This window comes from Urocampus carinirostris, chromosome 7 (genome assembly GCF_059441175.1).
Source record: "Urocampus carinirostris isolate Australia breed hairy pipefish chromosome 7, RoL_Ucar_1.0, whole genome shotgun sequence".
Classification (NCBI taxonomy): Eukaryota; Metazoa; Chordata; class Actinopteri; order Syngnathiformes; family Syngnathidae; genus Urocampus; species Urocampus carinirostris.
The window spans coordinates 29,036,454-29,051,243 of record NC_142355.1 but is presented as its reverse complement, the minus strand read 5'-3'; the positions used below and the strand labels follow the sequence as shown (position 1 = coordinate 29,051,243).

General features: G+C 40.3%; 1 protein-coding gene across 1 annotated transcript in view; it reads right to left on the bottom strand.

Moving 5' to 3' along the window:
* Positions 1-502: 502 nt before the first annotated feature.
* Positions 503-14,790, bottom strand: part of LOC148362885 (copine-8-like) — a 62,377-nt gene continuing 48,089 nt past the window's right edge. Inside the window, exon 18 of the mRNA XM_088340470.1 lies at positions 503-14,119. Within this exon, the coding sequence (XP_088196596.1) occupies positions 13,907-14,119 (213 nt within the window). The 3' untranslated portion in view covers positions 503-13,906. The remainder of the gene's footprint in view (positions 14,120-14,790) is intronic.

Sequence of the window (14,790 nt, the reverse complement as noted above, 5' to 3'; positions counted from 1 at the left end):
AAGGGCACTATTTCCTGTGGTGTGTCTTGGGCAAGTACAGCCTGGTGGCGCCCATCCCTCTCCAGGGCAAATACATGACAAGATAAATATAGAAATAATTCACTAAATAAATGACAAATGAATACATTGCATTTAGGTCATACATTTGGTTATCAAGTGATTAATTTATGTGTTGATTCATTATATTGCATATGGTATGTGTAGATATCTATAAATTCATATAATCATTTCTACAAATGGCAGGTTTGGTCCAGAATAGAAATGTATTATCTAAGTACAACCTTTTTTTCAAGAAGTAATGTACAGGTAAAGAAATACCCAAAGATTCTTTGTGTATTATATGATATTGTATCAAGAGAGACACTAAGGGGCCGTAGAATATCTTTTCTGGGGCATGATATGGCCCGCGGGCCTCGACTTTGACATGAACTTGAATTTGACTTGGTCCAAACATTTTGCCTCTTGATTCCTTCGTCCCTGCAAGTATGAGAATACGCACTCGTTTTCAAATATTCACATTTATTGAAATTTTCTTACAGAAATAATGTTTTTCCAACCAATTTGATGACGAAGAAGAGTAAACGGGTGCTGGTTAGTGACGTGGCAAAAAACATGGCACGTTTGCTCATCAAATGTGTTTTGCTGTTTACACAAGCGTCATGCAAATGGCGTCAACAGCCAGGAAAGGAATACAAACTCGTTTGTTGAAAGGAGTAAAAACTCGTCTGTTTTGAGTTCAGGAAGACTGACTGTTTCATTCTGGAGTGGGATCTGTGGTCTGATCCCTGCTTTTTCCCCCCGGTCCATAAAATGAAGGTTTCCATCAAGCAGTTCAATTTTGAAGGGATTGTATCAAATATATACCCCAAATACTTATTGATAAAACTGAAGATTGAAAGGGATATTAAATGTATAAAGTATTACCTCGATTTTTGCTGTAAGTCCATTCAATAACCGTCCGTATTAAGGGAATTTTCGGTAACTATTTTCAGATGCAGATTCTAAAGGACTCTGTTTTAAGAGCTGGCATTAGACCCCATCAGGGTTCCTACAGCTGAAAGCAAGTTAAAAAAATGTAAGACTTCTTTAATACCTTTTAAAATCAAATTTAAGACCAACTCGACAAAAAAGATGAGTTAGAGGCAATTATAAACAAATGTTTATTTTTTTCTCTTTTTTTTTTTAAATCACATTTTGGTCCAGATGAAAAGGTTCCGTCTCTCCAAAGTTTTAGACACGGAAAACAATACATAAAAAGGATGTTTACAGTACTTCTTGGATCCTCAGTCAACACTGGCAGATGACTACTAATTCCATAGAACTCTGCTACATTAATGAACATTTTTATTATTACAGACGCTACCCTACTTACGAACATTCGAGTTACGAAAAACGGTAGATTCTTCAAAAAATATCAGGACATTGCTGTAAGTTAGATTTTGTATTGTGTGCACGTTTTTCCGAGTAGAGGACAGTACTGTAGTGCTTCTTTTCACCGCTACCGGCGTGTGGCACTGTGAGAGCTCACCCAGCAACCACACCGAAGAGGAAATCTGGCTTCTACTTCTTGGTTCGTGTAAACATAATGTGTACTGTATCGCTAACACGCTAAGAACTTTGACATTTTTATCATTTAATATCTTGTGCATTCATTCAATATGGTTGGTGTAAAGTGTGAAGAAGAGGCGAGCCGTTTCTTTTGAAATGAAAGTGGAATAAGAAAGCTTGATGTGGCTGAGAAAATGGTCGGAAGCCTTTTTTTCAGCCACTTTTTACCACGGAGGAGCACCTCTTGAAGCGCATCTTCCAAAAGTAAGTTAAACTCAACTTTATTTATCTTTTAGAGCATATTATTATATGAAATGTTTATTTTTTAGTACAAAACAATACAGGTTACTTATACAAGCCTTAAACAGACTTATATAAACCTTAAACATACAAAATATGTCACTGAAGCAACTTATTAACAAATTCAAATTACGAACGATCGAGTAGGGCAGCGTCTGTAATCATGAAAAAAATGACTAATTTGCTTATCTTTTTATTTCAAACAAATATAAATCTTATGTTCACATTTAAGACTTTTGAAAATTAGATTTAAGAAATTTTAATTCCAAAAAGGCCTTATTTTTAGAATAATGAATTTAATGCTTTTTAAGACTTTTCAAGGATCCGTGGGAACTCTGCTCATTGACATGAACGGTTGTTTATATTAAACATTTCATCTCGTTTTTCTAATAAAATAAAAAGATCATCCTTAAAGTAAGCAAATTTTCTTGTTTTTCAAGAATAAAATACTTAACATCAACAAAATAATTGCCCATTTGCAAGATAATAGAAAAAGATTACTCAAAAAAGGAAAATTTTTTGTGTTAGGATCATTTTTTCCGACTCCTTTCTCTCCTTTCAAGGTAAATATATTTATCTCGATTTATTGCAAAAAGGAAAACAATGAATTTGGTCCAATTTCATGCATCTGTGTCTTTTAAATTGAAAAAGGAAAAAAAATATGGTTAAACAGTTTATTTTGTTTCACCCCAGAGATCAACCTTCGCGAATGTTTTATTCTGAAAGGACAGGTAGGTCGGTAAAGAACGATTATATTAATTATAATTAATTATATTAAAATAGTCGATCGTGAGTCATTTTCTTGATTCATGGCATAAGCTAAAAAATATTTTGGTTTCTATAAATAAAAAATAAAAACTGAAAAATAGTCCTAATGATAATTTGGTTGTATGAAACAAATTATTTAAATTGAATTGTATGTATTAATTTTTTAATGCAACCCATTCCCGGTGTAGGCCAGGGCCCTTTATATATAAAAAATACATGACAAAATACAATGTTTTCAGGGGGTGCGCTTAATAAACCCAATGCATCTTATAATGCAGAAACAGTAGTTGTCAATGAATCGATTAACTGTTGATTAATCGATTAAGTCCCCAAAAATAGTCAGCTGCTTGTTGGAAACCTGGCAACCACCTGGGATGAGTCTGACAGAGGAATGACTTAGTAAATCAAAATAAAAATCGTAACAACGTCTGTATAGGTTCCAAAATCGACCTGTAAGATTCTCTTAAGGCAAAACAGTACAAACAATTCCCAACGATACGCTTACGTTGAAAATCCATTAAACACATGCTAACTCAATGCATGCTCGGATAAGAAAGGATATTCTTCACAAGCATTCCACAGAATAGGATAAGATTTTTTTTAAAAGACGATAAAAAACCAAACAAACAAGGAAATCACGGGGCCTGGCTGGGATTGAACGCACGGAGGCGGTGGTCCTTTATTATGCCCGGTGGTCCAGCAATGCGCCCTATTGTTACTCCTACGCGTTTTCGGAGGAACAGCGATTTAACACTAGTCATGCGACCTCCGCCGAGCGCCCCGTCGTCATGTTCATTGGCTCTCCCTAAGGCAGTGAGAAAGCGTGCCAAACCACAGATTGTCCGACACAAATAGACCTTCGTGCTTTCCTATCTCCAAGGAACGATGATTGTCGGCATTAAAAGATTGGAGTTTCATTTATGACTCACTCCGCCTGCACTCACGTCACCGACTATACTTGAAAACAATGAGAGATATTGAATATCACTAAGGAGTGTTCTCGGTTACTTAGTCTGGGACACATTTCTTAACCCATTGCAGGGTCACCTGGTATTATTACCTGAACGCCTAAAAACATCCAACCAAAGTATTATCCGCACGATTTTGGTCTCTTTTTGAAAATAACACATTGAAATTTCCTCGTCTACATTTGTTTAGTTATGACTGACACTGAATTATGGAAGTTTGAATACACACAAAAAAGTATCCTAAATTTGATTTCCTATTTTTTCTGTCCAGAAATCCCGAAAAACAAATGTAGCAGGGTAGTAGGCCTGATTAACACAACAGGATTTTAGAGCCCAAAGGCTTCACCGAGCTCCGCTTCAAATTTGTCAACAGTACTACAAAAAAAAAATCGACACAAGCTTTTCTAAGGAGAGGTCCAGGGCAGAGGTGGGGAGAGTAGCCAAGCATTTCACAGTAAAAGTACTGTTACTTCAGAATAATATGACTCAAGTAAAGGTAAAAAACTAGTCATCCAAATAATTACTTGTGTCACTATTACCCATTGCCCTCGTTTGGCACCAGCTGCTGCTCGTTGCCTGTTTGGTTCGCCTCCTATTTAAACTCAGTGCCCTCATTCACTCCTTATCAGTCCGTCAATGGACCTCCGCACTTGCAAGGCAAGCATTTTGACTCTGGCTCCCGTTTTGTTCCCGACCCGTCCGTTATCCTGTATTGTATGGGGAGTCATGCACGTTAAGCAGCAGTCTGGCGTGGAATGTTAGGAAGCCAGAGGCCGACGAGATCGATAGCAATTGCCCCAGCAGATATCGGACAGATGCAGTCGATACCGGACAGGACAGAACAGACAGAATTTATATCAAAACAGGATATCGAAAATAAACAGCAAAAACTAGACGGGAACGAAACTGGAGACCGATATTAAACAGGACAAAATAAACGAGAACTATATCAGACAGGAAATACCAACAGGGAACAGGGCCGAGTCAAAACCCAGGTCTTGCGGGCCAGAAGTTCATTGACGTACTGATAACAGGAGAGTGACAGGTCTGGGTTTAAATAGGGACAGGGAGCCAATCAGATAGCCCGTAGCAGCTGGCGCCAAATGGGCGGGCACAGGTGAGTCATGACACTACTTACAAAATGAATTTGTTCTCAGAGTAGCTTCGTAACCTGAAAACTTTTTAGCTTGAATGTGAATGTGCATCCGTTCCAAGCCACGCACAGGTACAGTATAATTTTTTTAAATCATCATAAAAGAGCATGTTAAAATTTGATTTATAAAGATAAAATGTGAGGCACAATACTTCAATAACATTTTTATTAAAATATTTATTTAACTTTTTGCCTCACGTTTGTTGAAAAACTGATCCAATGATGTCTGCTTTTGCTGGCTTTTGACAATCTATTAGCAATGCGCGAGGCAGTATGGCAATAGCCTGACTTTTAAACCCTTTTTCCGGATGAACCCTTTCCGCAAAATTTTCATGGAATTCCGCTAAATGTCTTTAATTCGGGCTGATTGAATGATGGCTGCGTCCTCCTCCACACTATCTTGCTAGGACCGTCCTCCTTGTCGTCTCCAAACTCTGACGGTAACGCGAAGAGCATGCTGGGAGTATGCATGTGCGCTGGGTTGCCTGGCAGATTTTAAGCGATAGCCAGTTTGTTTACAATCGTTAAACTCTGTGAGAGACTAATAATTGCGTGTACTGTATTTATGACATTGGAATCTGAAACACCTTTGTAACTAGAGGCAATATGTTCCATTTTTCATAACCTGAAATTTACATATGTAGAGTCAGTAGAGGTACCACTGTACACAAAAAGCTAAAAGTTATAATTCGACACTGTAATTGATCATTTGAATCTTTTTTTCAATATTGGAAACTCTCTTCTGCTCTCCAAGCAACTTCAATATCAGGTGATATCTTATCTCTATATTTTGAGGGTCTACTAAACAATAAACTTAACAGTAACATTTGACCAATAGATGTCGCTGTATTGTGTAGTGCAACCAAAAGCGAGTGGTAAAAAGCAAAAGGAAGAAAACAAACTATGGAAACTCAAAGTGACCAGGAACTTGTGATTTGGTACCCATAGAAGCAAGATGGCAGACAATTATGTCATCTCGCTCTAGATGAGCCTGTTACGGATAATAAATACACATTTCTTAACCTATAGGTATTTTAAAATGCACATATATTTTATAGTGAGTGCAGCACGGCGGCGCAGTGGTTAGCGCGTGTGCGGCACAGTTCTAAGGTCTTGGGAACCTCCTGCGTGGGTTCAAATCCAGCTGCCGGACTTCCTGTGCGGAGTTTGTATGTTCTCCTCGTGCCTGCGTGGGTTTCCTCCGGCCCTCCGGTTTCCTCCCACATTCCAAAGACATGCATTTCAGGTGGATTGGCCGGTCCAAATTGTCCCTAGGTATGAATGAGCGAGCGAGTTGTCTGTCCCTGTGTGCCCTGCGATTGGCTGGCAACCAGTTCAGGGTTTCCCCTGCCCACTGCCCGATGATTGCTGGGATGGCTCCAGCACCCCAGCGACCCTACTGAGGATAAGCGGTGCAGCTAGTGAGATGAGATCTTATAGTGAATGTATGGTTGATTAGTAATCAGATCAATAGTTTTTAAAAAATATTTGATCAATCCTCTTTAGAGGAATATTTAAAATCAGCTTTGTCTCCCCTCCACGTGCATTCACCCGCTACTCCACTCGACCAGCTGAAGATAGTCACGTCAAGGATAAATTGAAGTTTGTTTTCCCTTACCTTTAATTTTTATAATGTGATTGAATCATATGAACGTATTTTACATTATGTTGTAATTAGTATCCACTATTTTGTTACTTTAACGTTTTTATCTGGGTTAACAGTGTTCAGAACTAATTACCATTGGTTGCTATCAGCTATTTCGCTTGCAATTCCCACCTCAGAACGGATTATTGTTGTATCCGGTTGTTCTACTGTTTTCCACTTTTATAAATCTTTAAGTGTTTACATTTTAAAATTATATCCCTCACCGACAGTCTTAGGAAATCTCATTGTACCATCACCGGTGACCGATTCCCTGAGCAACACAATAGAAAGACAATCGATCTACAGGTCAAACAAGTCTTCGAAACCAATAGAAATGCCCCACAATACACCGAAAATATCAGAAACGGTGGGTGATATGACGATATTATCGTCCTCGAGAAACTAAAAGATTGTTAGGTAGTCTTCTGTTCTGACAGTCTTTGTCCTGAATTTAGCATATGTTTTTGCTCGGGCGGTGAATAGCATCGCTCTAGCCACTAGCATCCCTTTAGCCTTCGAAACTTAAAACAGAACTAATGCCAATTTCACAGACCTTACCTATAAATGTTGATCAAACTGCTAAATCTGCTTTTGGTTTCCTGGCTACTCGAGTCTGCTAGTCGTCGAAAGTACGCGGGAATGGCCCAAATTCTATAAAAGTATATACTAAAGAGCACAAATAAACCACATAAATAAACTAAAATGGTAAGACTAATAAAACCTTGAAATGTGGTGTCCACAACTTGAAATCTTGCTCTCCTCTGCCGCCATCTCCGGGCTTAAATTCATGATTGCTCATTCATCAAGTACATCCTTTTGGAATGTTTGGAATTTGCGTTTGGACTGTATTTGAAACAGCCAAGGGCAACACGATTTAGAGAAATCCTATAGAAAACCTCAGTATTGCAATGTTGATAACATTTTCGATTTTAAAAGAAATGTGCATTTTCTGTGCTAATTTTGTATTATTAAGTGCTTAACCCTTGGATGCATGACCTACCAGTACATGTCATTTTTACCGATGTGAATCACCTGTGCTCACTCATTTGGCGCCAACCGCTGCGGGCTCTGATTGGCTCCCTGTCCCTATTTATACCCAGTCCTGTCAGTCCCCTGTAGTCAGTCCGTCTGCGCACCTCTGTTTTTACAAGGCAAGCCTTTTTCGACCCTGACTCCCGCCTGTCCCGTTCTTGCTCCCGTTTGTCTCCGGCTACGACCCGTTTTTGATCCCGACCACGTCTGCTCTCCTGTCCCGGCTTACAACCCGTTTCTAAACCCGACCATGTTTTTGCTCTCCCAGTCCCGGCTACAGACCAGTTTTTCCGTCCCTGACACGACATCGCTCGCTACGGAAGATCCACTTCTGTGTTCGGATCACAATCCGAGTATGAAAGCGACTTGCTTCCTGCGTCCAGCGAACATCGTATTCCTCTTTCTTTTAATATAATTCTGAGAAAACGTTACGCGATTCGGTCTACCCTGTGTGTTGGTCCTGACAGTACATACAAATGTCCATTAGTGGAGTCAGTAATTAGTGGGGGGAAAATTAAAAATGACAATATGGGTTGCCATATTATCATTTTCGAGGTTTTGTCATTGTTTTTATTTTTAAAGATTTTGGAGAAAAAACAACCCATGGGGACTCTTCACAACTTTGACTTTGGACCAGGTAAGGCTTCATGGTTACCAAGCTAAGATGCCTATGCTACACTCACCTTGATTGTGATTGCCGAGAATAAAAACCTACTATTTCTGTGTGTTCCGACTTAGATTAGTAAATGTAAGTAGCGCTTGCAGTGATTATTTCAGTTTGGGGACAAAACTCGAGAGTGTTTTCTTTCAAAAGAGACCAAAACCGCCCAGATTCTCCAAGTGGTTCAATGACAGCATTGAACTTACTTTGGGTCCATCTCAGATTGGGATTTTATGAAAACTTCACAGGATTGTTGAGGGGTTTGGTAGGCCTACTGTCCATAAATCCTAGAAAAAAAACTCATACGTTTACACAATCGCACTCCGTCAAATCGCAATGTTGATTCAATTTTGCTTAATTGTGCAGCCCGATAACAGGCCTTTTCCTACTTTTACCATTTTCAGGCTGCACTAACAAAAAACCCTAGTGACGAGCCTTAAATCACTCTCTTCCCCTTTCCTGCTTCCAAATGTTTTGTGCGTCCCGGAAAAGCCCAAAGGGCATTGTTAACACATACTTAATAAAGAAAATATTCTACTTTCAACTTTTTAAGGAAAACTCAAACGGCGCACCCCACCTTTGATCAAGTGCGCAATTTTCCCGACTATTTCTGGACTATTAACAAAATATTTTCAACTCGATTTTGATTACAACAACACACAGACACAAAAAAAAGGATCATTACTGACAACATACCAGCTTACGTCTGTCTTTCCAGGTCTCATTAGCTGCTCCCGTTAGCATCAGCCAATTAGCTAATGATCCCGCCGCGTAGCACGACGGGTCATTGCTAATGCCTCAAACATCTTCGCGAGGTCTCGGTATTTCCTCATCCCTGCCTGAGAAAAAAACGTCAGATGTGTGTTTTTGTTTTTGTTGTTTTTTTTTCCACGCCGTCACTGATGGTGCAATTAACGGCAAGCGACATGAAAGCGCTGTTCCTCCGAGATCACGATCAAAAGTGGGTCCGGCTACACGAGCGTGCATGCATGTTTCATACGAGATGCACATATGCGAGACGGGGAGAGCGTGGGCGACCATGTCGTCATGAATAAATGAAAGGGATAGGAGGAGGGTGGGGGAGGCCTCGTGATACACGCTTTTCTGCTGCACTATGTGCTGTATATACGCCGATGGACTGTGCACATACTGGACCTGTAAGGGGATACATCTGAAAAACACTTCTTGAAGTCAAGTGGAAGTGAATTTAAAAGATTCCCTAACAATACTATATGGTTGTATGGGCCATTACTAGTCTGTTATTCTAAGCATTGCATTTTATTAAAGGGACAATGAGTAGTATTTATCACTGTATTGTGTCGTGAAACCAAAAACAAAATACTTTATATATTTGTACAACGCACATTTTTTTTAGTTTAAAGAGAAACTAAAAGCTGCGTCTTATACACAGGTCGGAAAGAATAAGAATAATGAATCACAAGCACAGAAGTGCAGTTCACTTTTTGGTGGACAGAACGGCAAAAAAGAGCCGCCAGGCCCGACTGAAGTGGCAGCCGTGCGGGCGCAGTTCATTTTAGGCGGAAAGGGCGACATGCATGACACAAACATTCTCACTCTCAGCTCTCACTTTTCAGCAATAGTCGAATAAGGATAACAGATTATGACTGCATGGGTGCAGTTCATTTTAGGTGGAAAAAAATAAAAAATTAAAAAACGAGCCAATATGCATGACACAAATTTGTTCCCTCAGCCCTTCCTTTCAGCAATAGTCGACCGAGGTTAACAGATTGTGACTGCATGGGTGCAGTTCATTTTATGCGGAAAAAACTGAAAAAAGGAGCCAATATGTATGACACAAATTTGCTCTCTCAGCCCTTACTTTCAGCAATAGTCGACCGAGGATAACAGATTGTGACTGCATGGGTGCAGTTCATTTTAGGCATAAAAAAAACAAGGACAAACAGTAGTTGGCATGAATGACAAATATTTGCTCTCTCGGACCCTGGTTTCAGCAATAGTTGACCAAAGATGCAGTTCATTTTAGGTAAAAAGGATGGAAACAAAGGAGCCAACATACATGACACAAATTTGCTCTCTTTGCCACCGCTCTCAGCTATTGTCAACTGGGGATAATGGGTTGCTGATAAAAAAGTGCAGGTTGTTTTAGGCGGCCAACAATGTTGAAACAGAAAAAAAAAAAAAAAAAAAAAGTGCTCCGCCGGCCACGGCTCCGAGTTAAATCGGGAAAATGGATCACGGCCACAACCGTGCACATCATTTTAAGCAGGCCAGAACAGGACTGCCCCAGACAAAAGTATCCTATGCTGGTCCCCTCTTGCAGCAATATGCAATTAGGGATGATGGATCGCGGTCACACAAGTGCAGTTCATTTTTGGTAGACAGCACGGCAAAAAAGAGCCACCGGGCCCAACAAAATCGTACTCTGCCACTCCCCACTCGCAGCAATAAGCAATCGGGAATAATGGGTCGCAATCGCATGAGTCTAGTTCACTCTCTGGTGGAAAGAACTGCAAAAAACAAAGAAAAAAACCCTCGTCTGACCTAAGAAAAATGCGCGCTGGCTAGATTGTGATTTTACAACCTGCAATGAGGCCGCGAATTACAAAGAGCAAAGAAGAAAGCGATAACAGTATTTAGAATTTAAAAGAAAACCAAATGTAATCTGCTGCCACCTACTGATATGGATGAATGTTAATTGGCTAATCCCCGGAAGAATGCAGGGACATTGAATATGGTCATGCTTTTTTGTAAAGATAAAATTGAGCAATTTCCTTATAAGATTATAATTTCGGTCATGGGTGCCCATACAACATAATATTGTTAGTTTATTTATTTTGGGTTGGGGGCATACCTAAAAAATGCTCACTGCCTTGGTATTGACAAACCTTTTTCTCTCGGATGCTACATTTGTCACTGCAGTGAGAAATTCGGGGTACAGGATAAATACAAGAAAAAAAATCAAGAATAGAAAAAGTCTGTCAGACCACCCTTTCATCGCCAAAACGATTACACAACAAGGAGTCGAAGGGTAACGATGCTACGTAGTGTTCACGATATACAGTACGCTTATAAAAAAATACAGGCCTGTCGTTCATCATTTAAATATGAATAACTCAACATAGAAACACGGATAAGGCCTGTTAGTCATAATTTAAATATGATTACAGGCCTCGGTACAAAATATGATACGTAAAGAAGCAGCATTACATGTAAGAAGAAGATAAATATCATGAGCCCGTACACCAAAAAAAGGCATTGATTTGTACAGTGTATAAATATATATATATGTATATACTGTATTTAAACGTCCTGTATAAGAAAACATTTTACAAGCGTGCGTTGGATGTGTAGTTTGAGGCCTGACTTTAGAAAATGTTGTAAACCTTAATACCCGGGACTAGTATTTATTTTTATACACAGGAAGTGAGCAGTTGTTGGTTTTTGCTGGGCTAAAAATAAGTAATCATAAATAAATGTGTCGGTGCAGTTTGGCGTTGGACCTTTTTCCTGAACTTTAATGGGGTGCATGAATAGTCACCCCTTCCATCATTTAGCAATGGAAGAGGTCCTGAAAAATAGTCAGTTTATGAAATACAGTGGTGCCCTTAACTTTCGAACGCATCCAGTCTTGAAAAATTCGACCATTGTGCCGAATTTTGGGGGAAAATTTGCCTTTGATTCAGACCAAAGTTCATCTTTTCGAAAGTTAGGGTACATGCGGTGAGGAGGATGTTGAAAACAATGAAAAGGGATTTACTTTAAAAGTTAGTTTTTCTAAGTTCAAGCAGAGAACTGGTATCGATCCGAAAGGCAGTATTGTTCCAATCATACGTGGTCTTCCGGAAGAATTAAGAAAACGCACACACAAGGTTGGAGGGAGAGGTGATCAGAGAACGGACAGAGCTGTTACTAAAGTTAATCTAAATGAACCTAACAATTTACCGCATTCAACACTTTTCTTATACAATGTATCCCTTGTCTTTAAAAAAATACACGGTTTAAATGTGTTAAAATAAGAATGAAAAATACACAAAAAAGCTAATTTTTCTGTCAATGGGTTAGAAATTGTTTTTGGACTTTTGGTTAAATACATGTTTCTTATTAAAAAAAAAAACCCAACTTTTCATATGGGCCAGAATGGATTGATAGGTTAAGCATTATTTCTTATGGACAAAATAAATTCAGACCAAGCCCATAGAAGACCTCGTTCGCAACCTGGAATGGATAAAGTTAGAAAGCTGAGGCACCACTGTATAATAGTTATTATCATTTACAAAAAGTTATAAGTAGTTATGTCGGGTTTTGCAGATGAAAGAAGTCATCACCAGTTAAGGTGGGTTTTATGGTAAATGGACTGCATTTATATAGCGCTTTGACCAGTCACTGTCCAAAGCACTTTAAAATACACTTCGCACTTTACCCTCACACACACACACGCACACACTGATAGTTGAGTCAGCCATCCAAGGCGCCTATCATTGGGTATATCGTAAATTCTGGACTATAGAGCGCACCTGATTTAAAGCTGCGTGTTTAAATTGAAGACCCAAACTCAATTTTGTCTTCTTACAAGCCAGGGCGACCATACTGTGTGGAATTTTGGCCGGATTGCAGGACGGATGTATTGGACCTATTTACATTCGCTTGTCATCGTTCCCCGAGGATTAAAGACATTTCAGCGACCTGATATCGACGTTGATGATACAAAAAAAGAAGAGTACCCTTTTGATAGATAATTTCTACTGCCTTTCAATTCGGATTTTGTGGATGAATAGGGGAAAATATTGTGAATATGTTGTAAATATTGAAAAAGGTAATGTTAATGTCTGTTAGGTATTTTATGGATAGTGTAAACAAAAAAAGAAGAGTAATTGTGCTCGAAGGGCAATCGTGTCCAATGTGTCCAGGCGTCAGCGTTGTGTTTTGTTTTCAGAGCGCATTTGTTGTGGAAAAGAGCAGCTCACTGTTTTCCTCGGTGCCGCCACATAAAAAAGAAAAAGCCGCACAGTAATTTTAGCTGTAGTGTAATAACTAAAGAAAAAACGTACTGGGTTGTCGTCCAGAATTTACGGTAACCAATCTATAAATGACCAGTCATAATAGCGTATTAGCCACAGATATTTCAGCACCACTTGATACATACTTTTAAGGAAAATGAGTAAATGCTACAAGAAATTCGGCAAATATTCCCAGTCAGTTTTCTCATCCTTTTTGTTTGTCTGCTTGATTTGTTTTTGTAATGAATGTGCTTGAGATCAGACAGTGAGAACAGAGTATGAATTCAAAAGGGGGAAAAACAAAAAGGCAAGCATGCTTTGGCAACCCACTGAGAGGTAGGAGGATAAAAGATACGCAAATCCCCAAACGATGACGACACGCTTTAGTCCGGTTTTAAGAGTGAAAGTTTGTGGATTACTGCCGAGCTACGGTTCCTGCCAAAAAAGTAAGGCCGGTTTACGTCCACGGTTGGGCGGGACGAAGCCCTGAGTGCAGGACGACGGTGCATGCTTCTCTTTAACTAGCACATGCTCCATTGAATAACATAGTAAATATGAAAAAAAGTCCTTCTGATACTGCATCCTCGCACTGATTGTAGTTTCCTCCTTTTTCCAGGCCTCAACTTGTAAACATTTAAATACGGAGAGACGCGATTCGGTAACAGAAGTGGGATCCTTAAGTCCGTCATCTTTCGCTTGCCCCGAAAAGCGCTAACTGTCCAGCCGCCAATTGGCATCGAACCGCACGGTGCTCCGAAAACAGCGATCGGTCGCTACCTCAAAAGCTTCCAGTGAAGACTCGGAAGAAGAAGACGAAGAAGATGAAGACGGGAAAGGCGAGTCCTCGGCAGCTTAGATGCGGCTTACCCGTCTGGTGAGGAGAGGGTGAAGCGCCGGCGGGGGGCACGGCGTGTAAGGGGGAGGCAGGGGACCGGGTTTAATCCCCCGCGTCCTCATGTAAGACAGAAACTGGTCCGGGATCTCGGCTAGGACTTCCTTGGCCAGGCGGGCCATGCTTAGGATGTGGTTGCCTCTGCGGTCGATGTAGTCCCGGAAAGGAACAAACTTGAAGACACGGAGAAGAAATGTAAACATAGTATGATTAGAGCCCTTTAAAATTAATTTAAAAAGACAAGAAATAGTGCGAAATTAAGGGAAAATACAGTTCAATCTCGGGATACAACATCCCTACTTTACAACATTTTCACTTTACATTGTGGAAATAAAAAATGTTGGCCCTGCCATGATTACTGATGTGACTCACCTGTGCCCGCTTATTTGGCGCCAACCGCTGCGGGTTCTGATTGGCTCCCTGTCACTATTTAAACTCAGTCCTGTCAGTCCCCTGTTGTCAGTCCATATGCGAACCTCAGTGTACACTAGGCAAGCATTTTTCGACCCTGACTCTCACCTGTCCTGTTTTTGCTCCCGTTTGTCTCCGGCTACGGCCTGTTTTAATCCTGACCACGTCTGCTCTCCCGTCCCGGCTTACGACCTCTTTTTGTCCCCAACTACGTCTACTCTCTAGTTCTGGCTTACGACTCGTTTCCGACCCCGACCACGCTTTACTCTCCAAGTCCCAGCTACCGACCAGTTGTCCGTCCCTGACCCCGCCATCGCTCGCTACGGAAGATGCACTTCCGTGTTCGGATCACAAATAGAGTACGAGAGCGACTTGCTGCCCGCGCCCAGTGAACACAGGATCGGGGGTGCAGTCCTTCCTCTCTCTTTCAATA